Source organism: Schistocerca gregaria, chromosome 2 (assembly GCF_023897955.1).
Source record: "Schistocerca gregaria isolate iqSchGreg1 chromosome 2, iqSchGreg1.2, whole genome shotgun sequence".
NCBI classification, from domain to species: Eukaryota; Metazoa; Arthropoda; class Insecta; order Orthoptera; family Acrididae; genus Schistocerca; species Schistocerca gregaria.
The window spans coordinates 701,661,312-701,683,481 of NC_064921.1; the positions used below are offsets into that span (position 1 = coordinate 701,661,312).

General features: G+C 45.8%; 1 protein-coding gene across 1 annotated transcript; it reads right to left on the bottom strand.

Moving 5' to 3' along the window:
- Positions 1 to 274: 274 nt before the first annotated feature.
- LOC126334794 (cuticle protein 21-like) lies at positions 275 to 8,526 on the bottom strand. The gene is made up of 2 exons (XM_049997424.1): positions 8,426 to 8,526; positions 275 to 1,022 (listed from the first exon to the last, which is right to left on the bottom strand). Exons 1-2 carry the CDS (start codon positions 8,435 to 8,437, stop codon positions 423 to 425), a joined length of 612 nt encoding a protein of 203 aa, XP_049853381.1. The 5' UTR covers positions 8,438 to 8,526; the 3' UTR covers positions 275 to 422.
- Between the last annotated feature and the right edge of the window lie 13,644 nt (positions 8,527 to 22,170).

Here is a 22,170-nt window from a genome sequence, read left to right on the forward strand (position 1 = left end):
TACGATCTGTGGAATAATCAAGCTTACCAACCATAAATGCGCAACAAAAGTGTTAATTCTTTCATGGAAATTTACCAGACTTACCAAATCACCCTCGACTTATCAAATCAGCTTCGTATTAGCGTGATGTACTTTGGGGATGACTAATTTCTGTCCAGAGTGCTTTTGTTAGAAGTATATAGAAGAATCGGCTCGCCGATGTAGTATCTCCTTATCACGAGCATTCCTTATAGATGTACAGTTTCAGGTTGTAAAAAGACAACGAAAGACGTGATTTCTTATATAAGAAACGTGCATTTATTTGTACATAGTAGTATGATGAGATGAGACAAGATACAAATAAATATGCGCTGCATGATGATTATTTCAGGCTAAGCAACGTTTGAACTAGGCGGTGTGTCGTCGTCGTAAGCGGGCGGTTCTTAACCCAGGATGGCCTTTCCGTAGGCGGGGGCGGCGTATGCGACGGGGGCGGCCACCTTAGCGATGGCGGGGGCGGCGTAGGCGACGGGGGCGGCCACCTTGGCGACGACGGGGGCGGGGTGGGCGCCGGCCTCCTTGTGCACGACGGCGTTGAAGCCGTTGACGGGGTCGGCGGTGTAGTCGACGGTGCGGATGGAACCGTCGGGCTCGACCAGGCTGTAGCTGCCCTGGACGACGTCACCGTCGCGGCTCTCGTGCTGGGTCTTGGAGTCGCCGGTCAGAGCGTCCTGCACGTCGTAAGAGTAGCTGTACTGGGGGTGGGGGTCGTACTCGGCGGCCACGGCGGCGGGGGCGGCGACTGCGACGGGGGCGGCCCTCACGGCGGGGGCGACGGCCACAGGGGCGGCGCGCAGGGCTGGGGCGTAAGCCCTAGCGATGGGGGCGGCGTAGGCGGGGGCGGCGTACGCAGCGTAGGCGGGGGCGGCGTACGCGGGGGCGGCATAGGCACGGGCGGCCAGGGGAGCGCCGGGGGCGACGACGGCGGGGGCGCCCAGGTAGCCGGCGCGCGCCACGGCCACTACGGCGGCGAAGATGAAAAGCTGCATAACAAGAACAGACGAAAACAATCAGTAAACTTCTTGGAATTTTGTAGCTCCTCCAAGCTTTTCGCTTATACAGAGTGACATATCAGTAGATCTCCACCTTCTTACAGAACATAGAGAAGTAAAAACACATCAGTCCGACTCCATAACTGAATGGCCAATATCTCCGCCTGAGTCACGAACGATCTAGTTTCGATTCTTTGTTCTTCCAACAAAGTTTCCTTGGTGAGAAGACGTAGTGAAGACAGCTGAGGAGTTACTGCTGTATGAGCGCACACTTATATGTCAACTGTGGCAGTGGTAACGCCGGTTCCCATCAGATCACTTAAGTGCTATCAAGCTTGGCTAGCAGTTGGATGGGTCACCGTTCTGTCTGCCGAGCACTGCTGGCAAGAGAGTGCAACGGCTCCGGTCAAGAAAGCTGACAACGCCCTTGAGAGCGGTTTGCTGACAACATGCCCCTCCATATCCGCATCCAATGACGGCGATGGGCTGAGGATGACACGGTTGGTGCCGTTAGGCCTTCAAGTCCTGTTCGGACGGAGTTTCTACACCTACATACATACTCTGCAGGCCACTTTACACTTCATGTCAAAGTACACGTCGTACCAACGTTAACTATTTTCGTTCCTATTACATTCACGCACTAGAAAAATGACTATTTGCCTCTGTACGTGCTGTACTCTCTCATATTGTGTTCTCATGATCCCTACACGAGATACTCGATGGTGGCAGCATAATGGTAGCACATTTATTTTATTATTTTTTTATTTAATTAATGTTCTCTAAATCTACCCAACATGGATACACGACAACGATTTCCATTTGCGTTCCCCTAGAATTTCCGTTACACTTTCGCGTAGACAGTAGAGATCTGTTACTTGAGGGAACAGTAACGGCTCCATTTCGAAATCTGACGTGAAATGTCGAGGATGTAATTTACCAGTCACATGTTCAGTGTGTCTGGCGGAGAATGACATAGAGTTCGATTATAAACGTGTTTTCGCTGGGCCCGTTCGTGGAGTCACACGACGGCGATGACTAGAACACCGATACCCTCATCTTTATTCGTGAGCATTGCAATCGTTCCGCGGTAAGCGAGTGTCTTGTTTCTCAAATGTAAATATTTAGTCTCTTACAGGCCTACCCTATAATCAATTATTGAGTATGGTTCGCCGGTCTCGAGCTCTTAACTGGATTAGCGGAAGAGATAGAGACGATACAATCGGAAGTCGAGCTGTGCGATTTATCACGAACATGTTTCGGTAGCGCGGAAGTGTCAGAGAATTGCCTAGTATAATCTAGTGGGAAACGATGCAGGAAAGGAATGTGCTTGACAGATTCTGAGAGCTCTTGTTCCTTTCCTCCTATATACATTTCGTTTAACGCAAAGAAAAGAATACATTTGGCTTTTACAGGGGCAAGGCATACGTGAATAGAATAAGAAACGGAACAGTGTGGTGGAGGGGGTGGTTGAGTGGATTTGTGGTGGGGGTTGGAGAAGGTTTGCCGTCTAGTGGAGGATTAGAGAGAGGGTGATACTGCTGTAGTATGTGCCCTCCGCCACACAAAGTGAGCTGGCATATGGAATATAGATGCAATGGTGACGACACAGGTAACTGCATGTAGAGTGCGAGCACAGTTTCCTTGGTGCCACTGACAGACGGGATAGCGATAAGGTGCTAGCACATAGCCTACACCTTTTAGACAACACTAAGTGCGTATCGAGTATACTTTTCTGTTCTTTAAGCCCCAACAAAGATTCCGGAGAATAATATGTTATGTACCTAGCATCACAATACAACTGTTCCTAAAGGGTACTTAAGCAGACAACATGCAGGACTCACTCTACTATACCCGACGGCCGCAGACGGCAGGTATACTCGTATACCGAGACCTAAGATTACCCGTTTGTTAGTGAATGCTCTCTAGGTGTATCATGAACTTCTGCATTTCTTCTGTGACTCTAGTAATATGTTGGGAATAAACTGATAGGGTAGTGCCGAAACATGCTTGGATTAACAGATTGAAGTATTTCGTTTTGTGAGTAGGACGAATCATCAGTCATTATCATAGACTCTTGCCTTATGTATCTGCAGCGATGCTATAAATGTCAGAGACCGTACAACTGATGAATGAGTTACACAGGAACTGTCGTTAGTTATATGGGCATTTGCTTGCAGCAACAACCAGACTGCTTCGAGTGCAGAAATTTGGAGGAACATTTGCTGTACTGTGGTGTGATTAATACCGTTTGCTGCAGCTTGTAGATGAGAAGGAGTTCTGATGAATACTTATGTTGAGCTGCAACGTGTAACTATTGAAATCTTCAGTAACTACGAGAAGCACAAACATTCCTGATTAAGTGACCACTTAAGCGCTGGGAACATAACAAAATGGTAGTGATCTGATTACCTTTTCGGCAATTCAGATCCAAAATCTTTTTATTTCTTCTCAAATGTTTTGAATCAGTGGTTTTAGGTAGATTTTATCCTCTCTTTCGAGAAGTAGCTCTCCAGCTCACGAAGGACTTAGTGTAATTAATGATAAAGCGAAAGGAGTTTTGCACATGCTCTGTTAGGCTATAGCTAGTGTCACATTTTTTCAAAAAGGCTCCGAGCCTTATCTAAGTTTTTCCAAGCCGTGCTCTGTTGTATCGCTGCATTTGATCCTATATCACGTATTAGAGATGTTGTCTCGTTTTCGCTGTTTCTCTTTGAAAGAGACAACTGATCCAATCAGACTTTGAATTTCGTTGAGGACCTACTACACTTTTTGCACTAAGCGAGATAGCAAAGTGGTTAAGGCACTGGAATCGTTTTCGGAAGGAGTAGGGTCAAGTCCATGTCCAGATGTTCTGGTTTACAATTTTCGTGGTTTCCCTAAGTACTTAAGGTGAATGCGTGGGTGGTTCCCTGAAATGCTCTATCTATAATGACCTTGATAGCGACGGGGCACTAGTCTAATTTTTCTTCTTTCTGTTTCGCCTTAATCATTTGGCTGCCATCACCATATAACGGTGCTGAATACTTCGAACGACGAACTTCTTCACTTTCTACTAGTATTAGACATAGCCACATCAAATACGTTGTTCCTGTCACTGCTATATTTAAGTCCTTCGCGTAGTTCATGTGTTACTTGCATGAAGCCAACAGTCAGTTTTCTTCATTGATTGGGCCGAACCTTACACCAGTGCCCGAATAGCATGAAATACTATAATTTCCTCTATTTCAATAATGCAGTCACAACAGTAAACAAAGAAGACGAACGATCATCGATTTTCACATTTACGTGTTATTTAAGTTATAGCTCGATATCTGCCCTTACTTGAGACTGTCATGAAAGATACGTTGCAGTGCATAGGATGATACGATACAGAACTCAGTTCGTATCTTAACTTTAAGAAAATCTTTTCGCAATAGAAAATTATCTAACTCTCTGCGCGCGTATTTGTTGTTAACGAGTATAATGTATGATTAAATTTCTCTGAATCGTCCCCAACGAATAAAAAACAGATGTGTGACTCTTTTGAGTCGATTATTAGTGCTAAAAACATTGCACATTAGTCTATTATCTGTTTCATAGAACATCCGATAAGTGCATGTCACTAACTTAAGCAACTAGCATCTGTAAGTGACGGCCCAAATACAAAAGATTTCGGTTATTTTTCTACAACTAAGAAAAGGATGGTTAAATCGATTAATATGTGATATAGGAATATTTTTAACTAATAACTGTTACTTCGCATACTATAACTAGCATGCTACACGTACACCACGATTTTCTTCACTCGTTCCGTCGGTGTTTTACGTATAATTTCAGGTTTTTAAGGTCCTTATCTAATAAATGTTTCTCTGAATCTCATAACCAGCTCGTCACATGCATACAATGACGTTCATTTCGTCTCTGTGGCCATTTTACATGAAATTTCATATTTTAGATTTTAATAAGAAAATAAATGAAACAAAGCGAGAAAATATGAAAAATATGAAGTTAGGAAGAACATAAAACGGGGTATGGTTGCTAGAACTAGAGACCACTGTAACAACTGCCACTATGAGGGGCGATCACAAAGTTTCCCTTCGAAGGCGACACCAGCCCCTTGCCTGCATGTCCGTGCTTATATACCCGCATCGGAGTCGCGATGCGCTGCACATACGCTGTAACAACGCGCTCAAATGGAAACTTTTTGATTGCCCCTTACATATCTGAAGCTATGGCACTGTCGCTGATATTTAAAGTTGCTTAACTAATAGTAAGAAAGATGAAGTTCCTGATCTTTCGTCTAAAAAAAATTATGTATGTGGTATCTGTAGCCTCCGTAAAAGTCCTATGGCAGCAGTTAATGTAGATTTTACCCGCATTACGGAATTACCACGCTGATTCGTTACATAATTCAGCCAAGGCGTGCAGTTTATGTGGTTTCTCATGCCCGCATAGACGAATGCTTGGCTGGTTTACAATTTCCACCATAGAAACACAACACTTGAGCAATGGAAATGCGGAAAACACACACAATAGACTTAACACGATTCACCGACTCACCGCGTAACACGGCTTCCTTCAGTCTATGAAGGAGGGTGTTCACAAAACACTCGTGCGACCCGACGTAGAATAATACCCAACTGTGTGGAACCCCTACCAAACAGAATTAGCTGAGGATATCGAACACATACAAAGAAGAGCAGAACGAATGGTGAGAGGTCTGTTTGACCTACAGTAAAGCGACACTTAGAAGCTGAGAAACCTGAACTGACAGACGCTTGAAGACAGAAGTCAACTACCCCGCGACGGCCTCATTACAAAGTATCAACAACCAGCAGTAAGTCAGGAATCTAGGAATATACTACCACCTGCTACATATCGCTCCAGTAGTGATCGCGAAGACAAGATTTGTCTAATTATCGTGGGCACGGAGGAGTTTAAGCAGCCATTCCTCCCTGGCTTCATACGCGAATGGAACAGCGAGTAATCTTAACATACGGTACAACGGAACGTACCTTCTGGAATGCTCTTCACAGCTGTTCCGAGAGTATGATGTAAATTAGACAAAGGGGCATTGTGGCCTCGAGAAGGACTCCTGTCAAGGAAGCAAGTGCCAGAGGCTGTATGAGAAAGTAAGGTCAGGTGCAGGCTCTGCACAGGGGGAGGAAAGGAGAATAATACGTGTATCTTAGGCTTCTGGCCACCTACTCAGTGCTTACCGAGTTAAAAAAAATTATGGACCGACTTTCGTTACTGCAGTAATCAGTACGAAAGCTGGTTTCATAGAGCTCTTTATGTTAGTGTATCCTGCGCCATTCCAGTGGCGTAACTAAGATAAACAGCACCTAGGCCAAACTTCCAGTTTTCACCCTCCCTTCCCCCACCCCTTGGGACACATCTCTATTTTTCTTTGTTTAATACTCATATTCGTAGCTCCATCTAATAGATGAAAACAAAAAACAAGCAGGGAAACGTAGGTCTTATTGAACTGATGCTCAACGCAGTACAGTCCGAAGCCCCTCATGATTCCCTTTCATAAATCTATGCACCTTCCCACTTTAGTGCCCTCCAGCTCATTCTTTTCTGATTCTTCTCCTTCCCCCACCTAATTCGCTATCTCTCTACGTCTTTTCTTACCCTTTCCACATCTGTTTAGCCTGTCACAAAACTACACCTCTACGGACACGGCGCGCAAGGCTTGCACCTGGCTGTCATATATTAGTTACGCCACTGTGCAAGTCTCTCCATATCTCCAGAAGTGTCTCACCTACACCCATCTGAATCTGCTTACTGTATGGAATCGCTGGCCTCCCTCTGCAGTTTTTACTACTCCTTGACAATTTCCTACACTATCTAATTAAGTATTCCTCGATGCACGAGGACATGTCATACCAAAACTTATATATTATTTTCGTGAAGTTCTGTCTTAGACCTCTTTGCTCCTCATTTCGTTTCAATACGTCTTAAAAATTAATTCGACATGGTGATCTATTTTCAGCATCTCTTTGAAATTATACAAGGAGAAAATATAGTAATACAGTACCAAAAGCCGTAATTTTGGTATTGTTTTATTAGGCAATAAGTTTCGACTTTCCAGTCACGTCATCTTCAGGCCTGTCGCATGAATGACACCAAGTACCACTCGTGCATGTATAAGACAAGGCACCAATATTCATATCTGGTTCCGTAGATATCCGAAGTTCATGAGCATCCGTGCTCATGACACATGTGACTCCAACTCGAGTTGCTGTGACATGTCTGAAGAGTACACATGTCATGAAGTTCGGATATGTACGGAACCCGATACGAATGTTGGTGCCTTTTCTTATACATGCACGAGTGGTAGTCGGTGTCATTCATGCGACAGGCCTGAAGATGACGTGATTGGAACGTCGGAACTGGTTCCCCTACAAAACAATATTAGAATAACGGCTGTTGGTTACATTTCATCGACCAGCCGCTATCCCACGCTCCTGAGCCAAAGGTGGAGTACATTTACTATACTGAGAAAAGTCTGGAGCATTGTTCTAAAAATATAGGGAACAAGTGAAGGGTGGGGCGTCATACATAGACAGAACACTAGTTTTTTTGAACTACTGAGCAGTCTTCAGTATTTACGTATAAGGTATCAATGCACCCAAACCTTACGAAAAAGCCGGCCGCTGTGGCAGAGAGGTTCTAGGCGCTTCAGTCCGGAACCGCGCTGTTGCTGCAGTCGCAGGTTCGAATCCTGCCTCGGGCATGGATGTGTGTGATGTCCTTAGGTTAGTTAGGTTTAAGTAATTCTAAGTCTAGGGGACTGATGACCTCAGATGTTAAGTACCTAGTGCTTAGAGCCATTTGAACCTAGCGTCAACATTTTGAAAATTAAAAGCGCACGATTCATGGAGTGACTCTTCTTTGAAACTGTCGTTGTATTCATGAGTCCTAAGACTGATTTGAAGCAGCTCTCAGCCTTAGTCTACCTTGTGCAAGTCTTTCACATCTGTACAGTTATTGTACCCTGCATCCATCTGAACTTGCTTACCATATTAAAGTATTAAAGTCTTGGAGCCTCAATACAAATTTTACTACCCCCACTCTGCTTCATTGTCAAATTGACAGCTGGTTGATGCCTGAGAAGGTGTGCCTTTCTTTTTTTTTTGCGAAGGTATGCCCCAATGTTCTTGTCTCCGCATTTCAGATTCAGTACATGTTCAATAGATACTCGACCTGACTAGCTAATCTGGAGCATTGTTCGTAAATGAACACGGAAAGTCTAAACTTTTGTTCTAGAAATATAGAAAACTAGTAAGGTAAAGAGTGGGGCGGGTTGGGACCGTAAGTCATTTCAGAAAGAGAAGGCGCCCCCGTTACGCGTCAGGGTGCCGGTCGGACCCGTCGCAAAAGAATGCCCGGCGCTGCCGCTCTCTCACCTTGAAGGCCATGTCTGTGGTTGAGCAGCTGACTGGCCGAGGAGCGGTCCGGCGGGGCTTTATACCGGTCCGCCGGCTGGTCGCCGGGGTGCCGGCGCGGCCCGGCGTGGCGCAACCGTTGTGTCACCGCCCAGCCGCGGCCCGCCCGTAAATCAGGACACCGGCACCGGCTCCGGCAGGCCGCAGCGCCGAATTAATTACACCTAATATGCAGGCCATGTCATATGGCGGGGCCGCTGCTCCACTTTTGCGACAAGTTGGGTTTCGGTTTCTGTAGGGCGGCGTGGCGCGGCCAGCCGGTTCTGCATTGAGCAACAGCGGCCGGCCCTGCCCAGAGTGGGACGGCGACGCCCAGCACCCGGCGCAACGCCCCGCACCTCACCAGACGCACGCCGGGCGCCGCCGCCGCCGCTGCCGCCGAGGCTCCACGCGGTGTCCGAGCGAACCATTTTCTGCCAGTGCTCTGTAATTGTTGCATCCCATTTGCCACGGAGGGGCAACGGAGTGGGCTGTCACTAGGGATGGTAAAAACAGACTGGTTAACAAAAATATTGGTATTTTACACTACTGACCATTAAAATTGCTGCATCAAGAAGAAATGCAGATGATAAACTGGTATTCATTGGACAAATATATTATACTAGAACTGACATGTGTTTACATTTTCACGCAATTAGGATGCTTACATCCTGCGAAATCAGTGCCCTGAATAATCACCTCTGGCCGCAATAACGGCCTTGATATGCCTGGGCATTGAGTCAAACAGAGCTTGGATGGCGTGTACAGGTACAGCTGCGCATGCAGCTTCAACACGATACCACACTTCATCAAGAGTAGTGACTGGCGTATTGTGACGAGCCAGTTGCTCGGCCACCATTGAGCAGACGTTTTCAATTGGTAAGACATCTGGAGAATGTGCTGGCCAGGGCAGCAGTCGAACATTTTCTGTATCCAGAAAGGCCCGTACGGGACCTGCAACATGCGGTCGCGCATTTTACTTCTGAAATGTAGGGTTTCGCGGGGATCGAATGAAGGCTAGAGCCACGGGTAGTAACACATCTGAAATGTAACGTCCACTGTTCAAAGTGCAACAAGAGGTGACCGAGACGTGTAACCAATGGCACCATGTACCATCACGCTGGGTGATGCGCCAGTGTGGCGATGACAAATACACGCTTCCAATTTGCGTTCACCGCGATGTTGCCAAACACGGATGCGACCATCATGATGCTGTAAACAGAACCTGGATTCATCCTATAAAATGACGTCTTGCCATTCGTGCATCCAGGTTTGTCGTTGAGTACGCCATCGCAGACGCTCCTGTCTGCGATGCAGCGTCAAGGGTAACTGCAGCCGTTGTCTCCGAGCTGATAGTCCATGCTGCTGCAAACGTCGTCGAACTGTTCGTGCAGATGGTTGTTGTCTTGCAAACGTCCCCATCTGTTGACTCAGGGATCGAGACGTGGCTGCACGATCCGTTACAGCCATGCGTATAAGATGCCTGTCATCTCGACTGCTAGTGATACAAGGCCGTTGGGATCCAGCACGGCGTTCCGTATTACCCTCCTGAACCCCACCGATTCCATATTCTACTAACAGTCATTGGATCTCGACCAACGCGAGCAGCAATGTCGCGATACGATAAACCGGAATCGTCATAGCCTACAATCCGACCTTTATCAAAGTGGGAAACGTGATGGTACGCATTTCTCCTCCTTCCACGAGACCTCGCTACAACGTTTTACCAGGCAATGCTGGTCAAATGCTGTTTGTGTATGAGAAATCGGTTGGAAACTTTCCTCATGCCAACACGTTGTAGGTTTTGCCACCGACGCCAACCTTGTGTGAATGCTCTGAAAAGCTAATCATTTGCTTATCACAGCATCTTCTTCCTGTCGGTTAAATTTCGAGTCTGTAGAACGTCATCTTCGTGGTGTAGCAACTTTAATGGCCAGTAGTGTAGTTTTGAATAAACAGTACTGATCGGTATCTGTTTGGTCTCGGTTATAAGAGATGCTTTCTACACTGAAGAGACAAACAATTTGGTACACCTGCCTAATATCTCCCTCCCAAGTATCCAGAAGTGCCCCAACACGACGTGGCATGGACTCGACTAATGTCTGAAGTGGGGTTAGAGGGAATAAATACCATGAATCCTGCAGGGCTATCCATAAATCTATGAGAGTACGAGAGTCTCTTTCCAACAACACGTTAAAAGGCATCCAAGATAAGCTCAATAATGTTCATGTCTGGGGAGGCTGGTGGCCAGTGGAAGCGAACGAACTCAGAAGAGTGTTCCTGGAGCCACTCCGTAGCAGTTCTGGACATGTGGGATGTCGCACTGTCCTTCTGGAATTGCACGAGTCTGTCAGAGAGCCGGCCGCTGTGGCCGAGCGGTTCTAGGCGCTTCAGTCCGCAAACGCGCTGCTGCTACGGTCGCAGGTTCGAATCCTGCCTCGGGCATGGATGTGTGTGATGTCCTTAGGTTAGTTAGGTTGAAGTAGTTGTAAGTCTAGGGGACTGATGACCGCAGATGTTAAGTCTCATAGCGCTCAGAGCCATTTGAACCATCTGTCGGAGTGCGCAATAGACATGAATGGATGGAGGTAGCACACAGGATGTTTACGGATGTGTCACCTGTCAGAATCGAATCTAGGAGTATCAGGGACCCCATATCACTCTAACTGCACACGCCCCACACCATTGCAGAGCCTGGACCAGCTTGAACAGTCCCCTGCTCATATGCAGGATCTATGGATTCATGAGATTGTCTCCATACCCGTACACGTCCATCCGCTCGATACAATTTGAAACGAGGCTCGTTCGATCAAGCAACATCTTTCCAGCCATCAACAGCCCAATGTCGATGTTGACAGGCCCGGGCGCGTCGTAAATCTTTGTGTGGCACGGTCGTCAAGGGTACACGAGTGGGCCTTTGGCTCCGAAAGCACACATCGATGATGTTCCGTTGAATGGTTCGCACGCTGACACTTGTTGTCGGCCCAAAATTGAAATATGCAGTAATTTGGGGAAGGGTTGCACTTCTGTCATGCTGAATGATTCTCTTCAGTCATTGTTTGTCCCGTTCCTGCAGGCTCTTTTTCCGGCCCCTGCAATGTCGGAGACATGATGTTTTACCGTTTTCCTGATTTTCTTGGTACACTCTTGAAATGGTCGTACGGGAAAATCCTCACTTCGTCGCTATCTGGGAGATGCTGTGTCTCATCGCCCGTGCGCCGATTATAACACCACCTTCAAACTCACTCACATCTTGATAACCTGTCATTGTAGCAGCAGTAACCGATCTAACAACTGCGCCAGACACTTGTTGTCTTATACAGTCGTTGCCGACAGCAGCGCCGTATTCTACCTGTTTACATACTCTGTTTTTGATTACACATGCCTATACGAGTTTCTTTGGCGCTTTACTATATTTTTCACTAATAACCGAGTAAAAAACAGAAATATCAATTAACATAGCAGCAGTCCTAAAATATTTCGTAGTTAAATAAACCTTTTTTCTAAAAAGGAGTCATTCTTATTCGTAAATTTTGCACTGATTTGGAATGTTGTGTTATTATAGAAAATGGGAAAGCGATCAGTGCTATTTTAATAACAATGCCAACAAAAGTGAGCAACAAACACATGGCATAAGAATTGGTACAGAATTGCTGAGACAATATTGCCCTTGTTCCCGTGTGTCGTGGCTTAAGGCACTCGCATCGTGCAGTGCGCAAGACTTCCCCCACCTGGTCTACATGGTAGGGCTTCTTCCTCTCGTCGCCGGACATCTGTTGTATTGCAGAAGGGCACCAACGCTAGTCTCGAAGTATTTTTACGACGTGACATAACAGTACAATGCTTCATTTGCTTTAAAAGATTAAAGAATCACCTGCCATTTGTATGAAATAATAGAAGAGGAAGTAAATTCCGTAACAAAATTAATAAAATATTCCCTGCTATTGTTCCGTGGTCGACAAAATTTCACTTGAAAATCCGACGTTTCGTCCCCATCTGCGGAGAACATTTTCAAGGGGGATCGCAGCTTTGTCGAATGTCCGATTCACAGCCTGGCTCTCTGCTGACTACAGCAAAATTCCGCTTCCGCGAGATTCCGTGCAGTGGCGTGACGTCACATGTTTTGAAAACGCGCATGCAACTGGCCTTTGTCGACTGCCCTCGTCCACTGTTACTATCATCCCATGGCGGCAGACTGGTGCACATCTTCTTCAGCACCGGAATCCAGATGTCATTCAATTTCACGCCCTCCTCCTTCCTATTAAAATTTCTGTGGTGTTTCACAATCTCTATTGCCTCACTGTATAGCCTGTTGTGGTATCCGTTTGTAGCTGCCAGTATTTGAGTCCGGTCAAAATGAACGTGGTGGTCTCCTAGCTGTAAAATATGTTCAGCAACAGCTGGTTTGTCGAGCTCCCCTCTTCTGCAATTGCCCTTGTGCTATTAGAGTCGTGTTTTGACTGTTCTTTTTGTAGTACCCACGTACACCTCTCTACAACTACACGGAATACTATAAATTCCAGCTTTTTTCAGTGGTTGGCGAACGTCCTTAGTCCATTTGAGGTAATCTTGTGTGAATTACCGCGATATTCCGCTTTCTCAAGATTTTTCCTATCCGGTCGGTCACGTCCTTAATGAATGGCAGGAAAACTTTCGATTTCACCGGCGCTTGAGTATCACTACAATATCTAAGCGGTGGTCTTAACGTTCCTTTCACATCAGCGAAAAAATAACCATTCATGAGCAATGCAGTGGTGAGATGTGTTAACTCTGCGTCACGCACCTCTAGTTCACAGGTTTTCCTTGCTCTATTCGCCAACGTTTTTATGATACCATGAAAGGCTATACAGAGAGGCTACAGAGATTGTGAAACACTCCATGAGTTTTAATAGGAAGGAGAAGGTCGTGAAAGTGAATGAAATACGGATTCCGTTGCTGAAGAAGATGTGTATGAGTCTTCCACCATGGGTTGATAGCAACAGCGGACGACGGCAGTCGACAACGGGCAGTTGCGCTCGCGTATTCAAAACATGTGACGTCACGCCGCTGCACGGAAGCTCAAATGGCTCTGAGCACTATGGGGCTTAACATCTGAGGTCATCAGTCCCCAGAACGTAGAACTACTTAAACCTAACTAACCTAAGGACATTACACACATCCACGCCCGAGGCAGGATTCGAACCTGCGACCGTAGCGGTCGCGCGGTCCCAGACTGAATAGCCTAGAACCGCTCGGCCACCCCGGCCGGCGCACGGAATCTCGTGCAAGCGTAATTTTGTTGTATTCAGTAGCGAGCCAGAGTGTGAATCGGACATTCAACAAAACTACGATCCCCCTTGAGAATGTCGGGGAAGAAACTTCGTGTTTTCAAGTGAAATCCTGTCGACCACGGCATAAGAGTCCGGAATGTTTTATTAGTTGTAACAATTCCGACCATGAAAGGTTACAGTTTACAGTTTCGTAACAGTAATAAATTAAAAACTTAACAACAATTCATTCGTAGTATGCAGTAAAAATAGATCATCTGCTTCTATCCCTTGAAAACGGACAAATAAACACGAAAAACACTCTTGGGTGACCCTTTAGCACTGAGTATTCATAATGCCCAAATAGTAGTATGATCCCCGATTACAACATGATTTTTGAGCACACTTTCGAAATATTACAATCAGTAGGAGAATACTGGTGATCTTTCGTAGAATTCAAACACTTATTACTTTTCCAGAAACACAGCGAACGGTGGGTGGACTAAATTTTCTTTTATTTGCCTATATAATTTAATATTTTGATTCTATGTATCTTGAAACTGAGATAGCCAAATTTTTTCACTCTGTGTTCGATTTCTACGGTTTTTTTACAGGGAATAAAAGAAATAAAAAACCGAAAATCGGTTATTTCGGAAACTGGTTATTTTGAGCAGTTGTTACAGCCAGGTTAAATTGCTTTCGGAAAGAAAACAATATAGCCGAAAACTGGATGATTCAGTGATAACCATCATCCCTAGCTGTCACTGTGCTATTTACCAATGCTAGAGCTGTAAAACTACCGTAGACTACCATAACTAAACGTAGACTACTGTAGTTTTCCTAGTGTCTTTGATGAGTTAATGTCCTATTTGTGTTAGATGTACGTTGGTGTATTGCATACCTATTGGGCGTTACCTCATAACGATCGCTTACTTTACATATGCAATCAGTACCTTATTAGATTATCCTGAAAATCGGAAGCGGTGGACTATCTAGAAAATGAGTGACAATATGGCTGGTTAAGATGGCTCTGAGCACTATGGGACTTAACTTCTGAGGTCATAAGTCGCCTAGAACTTAGAACTAAATAAACCTAACCAACCTAAGGACATCACACACATCGATGCCCGAGGCAGGATTCGAACCTGCGACCGTAGCTGTCACGCGGTTTCAGACTGAAGCTCCTAGAACCGCACGGCCACAACGGCCGGCAGTACCAATATGTAAAGGTCTAGGTAACCTATGGAGCATTTTGTTCTGCATAGTTGTCTTCCTGTACGTTGCTTCAGAATGAACAGTATTTATAGCAAAACTGAAACAGTAAATGTTTAATTCACGTTTTATTTGAAAAATGTTTATTTGTAAGGTGAAACAGAGGAGTGTTGTTGTAAAAATAAAGGAAACAATGTAGATTTATCATACAGCGCTAGAAAACGCAATTTTCTCAACAAAAGTGTAAAATAAAAAAAACACAAAACAAAAATATATCAAACACGGCTTTGATACTTCGTCGAACTTAAATAAAACATGTTTCTGTATTGATAAATACTTTCGTACCTATGAAGTACTGAGTAGGAAATAACAACATTAATTTTATACATTTTTTATGTTTGTGCATATAAACTGCACTTGTATCAAAAGTAATTTCTTTGGTTACACAAAAGCGCAGAAGTTACACGATCGACTAACTTTCATTACTTGCAAAATGCAATTTATGTTCTGTCAGGATATCAAATACACAGTGGACTAACACCGACTGATGTGCAGTTCTAATTATGTGTGATACAAGCAACCACACAAACAAAAAACAGAGAGATGTTCGTTGGCTCCCATTTTCTTATTTCTTTAGTTTTCTTTCCCTGCCAATTCTACCAATACTACCGGTAATCCCGCAACTTACTACGTCATTTATGTAGTGTACCAAAACTACCATACTGTAGTGACAGAAGTTCTTAAGTCAAAATCGATACATATTATCAAAATGGATGCACATATGTATTTATGTATGTTCCACGTCTTCTCGTAAACCAGTGGGCCGATTTCAACCAAGCCTAGTGCACATATCAATTACTGTCGTAAATCATCGCTGTGGTAGTAAAGGGGTGCGGGTCAGAGTGAAAAAGCAGAGTAGACCGTGACGCGCGAATACCCACTCAGTATTTGAGAATGAGAGTAGTTAATGACTTGCAACTAATTTTACACATGATTTCAAACATTTGCCCACAGCCCCCACAAAATAATGAAAGGAGAAAAAGTTTATCTCTTATTATTTTTCCGCTGTTCATGCAGTAAAACTGCCACACGAAACATTTATTACTTCTTTACTACTTTCTGTATTAGCGTCACATTTCGCAGACACTATTTATATACACCACTGAATGTACAGAAAACTTATATCACTGTAAGACACATAGTTCAGGAGATATGATCTCATAAAGACTAAGATGCGTGAAAAACTGCCACGCCATGCACGACTTTTTAATTTATTACTTTTTTCTTGTAACTCTGTTCCCAACACATTTCGTAGGCATTAGTCACATATGCCACTGGATGTACCTGCAAAATTGTGTCATTGTACAGCACATTGTTCAGGAGATACGACATCATAAACATTGAGCTGTGTAAAAATTAAAGTGCTGGACGAAGTCCGCTAGAGACACAGTTGGAATATGTGTACAAATACTACTACTACTACTACTACTACTACTACTACGTGATCAGGCCCAGTGGACCGCCCGCATCTACAAGTTTTCCCCTCCACTGTATTCTGTCCATTGCTGCTATCTGCCATTCGTCCACATCTATTGACACTTGGTTTAAATCTTGATGGAGTCCATCCCTCCGGCGCTCCTTGGGTCTCCCTGGCGGCCTCTTTCCTGTAGGTGTGAAATCCAGGAGCTTCCGAGGCCATCTGTGATCCTCCATCCGGGCCACATGGCCGGCCCACTGCATTCGTTTGGCTTTGACATTTTTTGTTATGTTGGGCTGGTAAACTTCCTCAAGATCTCGGTTGTATCTGATCCTTCATTCCCCTGTATCTGCATCGAGAACCGGACCGAAGATCTTCTGAAGCACTTTTTTCTCAAAAACAAAGAGCTTATGGAAGTCCTGTTTCCGGATACTCCATGTCTCACAGCCATATAGAACAACAGGCTGGATCAGGGTATTGTACAGTGACAAGTGCCCCTAGGTATTTGAATTCTTGTACTCTCTTGTAGGACTGGTCCCCAACCTGCAGTGATTGTAGATGATCAGCAGTCTGACAATGACAATGTGTACAACGATGTGTGAAATATGTTAAATATATTTGAAATGTGGGTACGTGCACGAAGCCACTTGTAAAAAGCTTACTCTAAACCCCTGCAATGATTTCAACCAAATTTGAACACATATTAGTTGCAATGTGGAGAGAAATACTGTAGTGGTGAGAACCACCAGCCTCCTATTGGCGTGAGCGTGATAACGTGGAGAGAGAAGGGGAAAAGAGCGTATGGAAGACAGCGAGAGGGGGAGGGGGGAAGGAGGAGATGGGCACAGATTCAGGGAGTAGGGGGTGACACACAGAGGGTAGGGGCAAATGAACAGAGAGAGGTGAGAGGAGGAGATAGCCAGAGAAAAGAAAGAGGAGATGATCTACAGAGATTGGGGAGGAAAGAGGTAGGTAGAGAGAGGAGGAAGGAGGAGATGAGCTAAAGGGGAGGTGGAAATGGACAGAGAAATGGGAAAGGAGGAGATGGACAGGGTGTGTGGGGAGGAAGAGAAGGACAGTGAGAGGAGGGTGGAAGAGATGGATAAAGAGGGGGAGGAGATGGAGATGGAACTAGAGGGAGGAGAAGGAGATGGATAGAGGGGGAAGGAGGAGGAGGGTAGAGGGGGAAGGAGCAGATGGACATAGAGAGAGACAGGAGGAGATGGACAGAGAGTGTGGCGGGATGGCGGAGGTTGACAGAGAGTTAGGGTGGCAGATGTGGACAGAGCGAGGGGGTGGAGGAGATAATGGAGACAGGGTGAAGGAGGAGATGGACAGATAGAGGGGAGGAGAAGATGGACTAATACAAGATTTGAATAAATATATACCCGGGCAACGCCAGACACTCAGCTAGTAACAAATAAAGAACAAGTTGCTGAAAGCAAAAATATGATTGTTTACAACTCTTTCTTATATTTACGCCAGAACCAACAATAAAAGATCTCTGCACTCGTTGCGCTTGCTTATAGGACTACACAAAGTCTTCAAGAAGTCTACCTGCTTTGTATTTCTCTGTTTCAGATGTGCAATGATAAACCAAAACATTATAAGCACCTCCTTACTAGCGTGTTAATCCACCTTTTAAACGCAATCCAGCAAAGATTCTACATGGTATGAATCCGACAAATCATTGGTATCTTTCAGCAGATATGTGTCACCAGCTGTGTACGTACACGTCACGAAATTCTCGTAAATTACGGGCCGGTGGTATTTGGTGCGGAACCCGATCCCAGCAGCGTGCTGTACGTGTTCCAAGTTCAGATCCGGCTAATTTGATGGTCCAGTTTTCAATGTCAGTCAGCTATAGCATCGTTCTGGCCTTCTGATATGACCAGTTATCCTGTTGAAAGATGCAACCGCCGTCGGGGAAGACATCTCTATCTACATCTATACTCCACAAGCCATTTACGGAATGTGGCGGAGGATATTTATTGCACCACCATCACTTCCCCATTTCCCTGCTTCAGTCGCGAACGGTTCGATGGAAGAACAATAGCTGGTTAGCCTCCATGTGAGCTCGAATTTCTCTATTTTTTTTTTTTTTTTTTTTTTTTTTTGCGAGATATACTGGCATGTAGGAGAAAGGAAAATATTTGTTGACTCTTCTGTGCATGTACGCGGTCGGAATTTTTAACAGTAAACCAGACCGTGATGGAGAAAGCCTGCCTTGCAGCGTCTGCCCCTGAAGTTGACTGAGCATCTCTGTGACGCTTACGCGTTTGCTAAACGAGCCTGTAGCGAAACACGGTACTCTTCTTTTGCCCTTCTTTGTTTCCCCTATCAATCCTATCCGGTACGGGTCCCATACGGACGAACATTATTCAGGTATTGGTCGAACGGAGATTTTGTAACATGAAGGAATTGCAAGTGGTCTGCAATAAAGTGCGCGTATTCCACAACTGTCATGGTGCCATAGATTCTACCGCAGGTCCACGGACTCCCAGGTGAATATCTATCTTAGCCTAATATTGACCCCACCGGTCTACGTCCGTGGTGCTGTTCATGTTTCCAGCAGGATGACACAACATATTCGAACATGGCCATCAACCTGATGTAACTAGAAACATGATTCATGCGAGCAGGCGACAAGTTTCCATTGACCCACGGTAGAGTCTCGATCATCCCGTGGTCACTGCAATCTTAATTGATGAAGCAGATCAGTCAAAATGATAGTATATGTTGTCGTCTGCTACCGAGTCCCATGTTCGACAATGTGTAATGAGCGGTTTGCTGCGAAACACTTATGTCTGCACCAACTTTGCACTCTGTTGTCATATCTAGCACAGATATCCGCCTTCCTGGTTTATAGAATAGGCAAGCCACCAACATCCACGTTCTGTGAAGAAACGTGGACATCCACCACCTTGTCGCCTGTTCGTGGTTACACCATTCTTCAACCAATTTCAGTAAATGCTCACGACATTAGTACGCCAAGAGCCGACCCTTTTCGCCATTTCTGCAATGCTCGCTCCCAAGCGCTCCACCATAGCGGTCCGCCCTTTGTCAAAGTGGCTTCCGTCGGAGTATTTTCTCACTTGAGCCCTATCGTTGTTGTAAAAATTCCCTAATTCCCCTCAGCTTATACACTCCTGGAAATGGAAAAAAGAACACATTGACACCGGTGTGTCAGACCCACCATACTTGCTCCGGACACTGCGAGAGGGCTGTACAAGCAATGATCACACGCACGGCACAGCGGACACACCAGGAACCGCGGTGTTGGCCGTCGAATGGCGCCAGCTGCGCAGCATTTGTGCACCGCCGCCGCCAGTGTCAGCCAGTTTGCCGTGGCATACGGAGCTCCATCGCAGTCTTTAACACTGGTAGCATGCCGCGACAGTGTGGACGTGAACCGTATGTGCAGTTGACGGACTTTGAGCGAGGGCGTATAGTGGGCATGCGGGAGGCCGGGTGGACGTACCGCCGAATTGCTCAACACGTGGGGCGTGAGGTCTCCACAGTACATCGATGTTGTCGCCAGTGGTCGGCGGAAGGTGCACGTGCCCGTCGACCTGGGACCGGACCGCAGCGACGCACGGATGCACGCCAAGACCGTAGGATCCTACGCAGTGCCGTAGGGGACCGCACCGCCACTTCCCAGCAAATTAGGGACACTGTTGCTCCTGGGGTATCGGCGAGGACCATTCGCAACCGTCTCCATGAAGCTGGGCTACGGTCCCGCACACCGTTAGGCCGTCTTCCGCTCACGCCCCAACATCGTGCAGCCCGCCTCCAGTGGTGTCGCGACAGGCGTGAATGGAGGGACGAATGGAGACGTGTCGTCTTCAGCGATGAGAGTCGCTTCTGCCTTGGTGCCAATGATGGTCGTATGCGTGTTTGGCGCCGTGCAGGTGAGCGCCACAATCAGGACTGCATACGACCGAGGCACACAGGGCCAACACCCGGCATCATGGTGTGGGGAGCGATCTCCTACACTGGCCGTACACCTCTGGTGATCGTAGAGGGGACACTGAATAGTGCACGGTACATCCAAACCGTCATCGAACCCATCGTTCTACCATTCCTAGACCGGCAAGGGAACTTGCTGTTCCAACAGGACAATGAACTCCCCCATGTATCCCGTGCCACCCAACGTGCTCTATAAGGTGTAAGTCAACTACCCTGGCCAGCAAGATCTCCGGATCTGTCCCCCATTGAGCATGTTTGGGACTGGATGAAGCGTCGTCTCACGCGGTCTGCACGTCCAGCACGAACGCTGGTCCAAGTGAGGCGCCAGGTGGAAATGGCATGGCAAGCCGTTCCACAGGACTACATCCATCATCTCTACGATCGTCTCCATGGGAGAATAGCAGCCTGCATTGCTGCGAAAGGTGGATAGACACTGTACTAGTGCCGACATTGTGCATGCTCTGTTGCCTGTGTCTATGTGCCTGTGGTTCTGTCAGTGTGATCATGTGATGTATCTGACTCCAGGAATGTGTCAATAAAGTTTCCCCTTCCTGGGACAATGGATTCACGGTGTTCTTATTTCAATTTCCAGGAGTGTATGTATGCCTTACCTCGCCAAGATCCCGCAACGCCACCAATCGACATTCTTTCTCGCAGTGGATAGTGATCGTAATGTTTTTGCTCATCAGTGTACATGTTGTTGTTCTTATGGTCTGCGGCACAAACACTGATTTGACGCAGCTCTCCATGCTACTGTATCCTGTGCAAGCCTCTTCATCTCCGAGTACCTACATCCTTCTGAATCTGCTTCATCTCTTGGTCTCCCATTACGAATTTTACCATCTACGCTTCCCTCCAGTACTAAATTGGCAATCCCTTGATGCCTCAATATGTGTCCTACCAACCGATCATTTCTTGTAGTCAATTTGTGCCACAAATTCCTCTTCTCCCCAATTCTATTCAGTACCTCCTTATTAATTATGTGATCTACCCATCTAATCTTCGGCACTCTTCTGTAACACCACATTTCGAAAGCTTCTGATCTCTTCTTGTCCAAACTATTTATCGTCCATGTTTCACTTCCATACATGACTACACTCCACACAAATACTTTCAGAAACGAATTCCTGACATTTAAATCTATACTCGATGTTAACAAATTTATCTTCTTCAGAAACGCTTTCCTTGCCATTGCCAATCTACATTTTATGTCCTCTCTACTTCGAACATCATCAGTTATTTTGCTTCCAAAATAGCAAAACTCATCTACTAATTTAAGTGTCTCATTTCCTAATCTAATTCCCTCAGCATCGCCTGATTTAATTCGACTGCATTCCATTATCGTCGTTTTGCTTTTGTTGATGTTTATCTTATAGCCTACTGTGAAGACATTGTCCATTCCGTTCAACTGTTCTTCCATGTTCTTTCCCATCTCTGACAGAATTACAGCGTCATCGGCAAACCTCAAGGTTTTTATTCCTTCTCCCTGGGTTTTAATTCCTACTCCAAATTATTGTTGGGTTTCTTTTACTGCTTGTTCAATCTACAGATTGAATAACACAGGGGATAGCCTACAACCCTGTCTTACTCCCTTCTTAGCCATTGCTTCCCATACGTGTCCATCGACTCTTATAACTTCCTTCTGGTTTTTCTGTAACGCGGGATTACCCGAGCGGTCTAGGGCGCTGCAGTCATGGACTGTGAGGCTGGTCCCGGCGGAGTTTCGAGTCCTCCCTCGGGCATTGGTGTGTGTGTTTGTCCTTAGGATAATTTAAGTAAAGTAGTGTGTAAGCTTAGGCACTGATGACCTTAGCAGTTAAGTC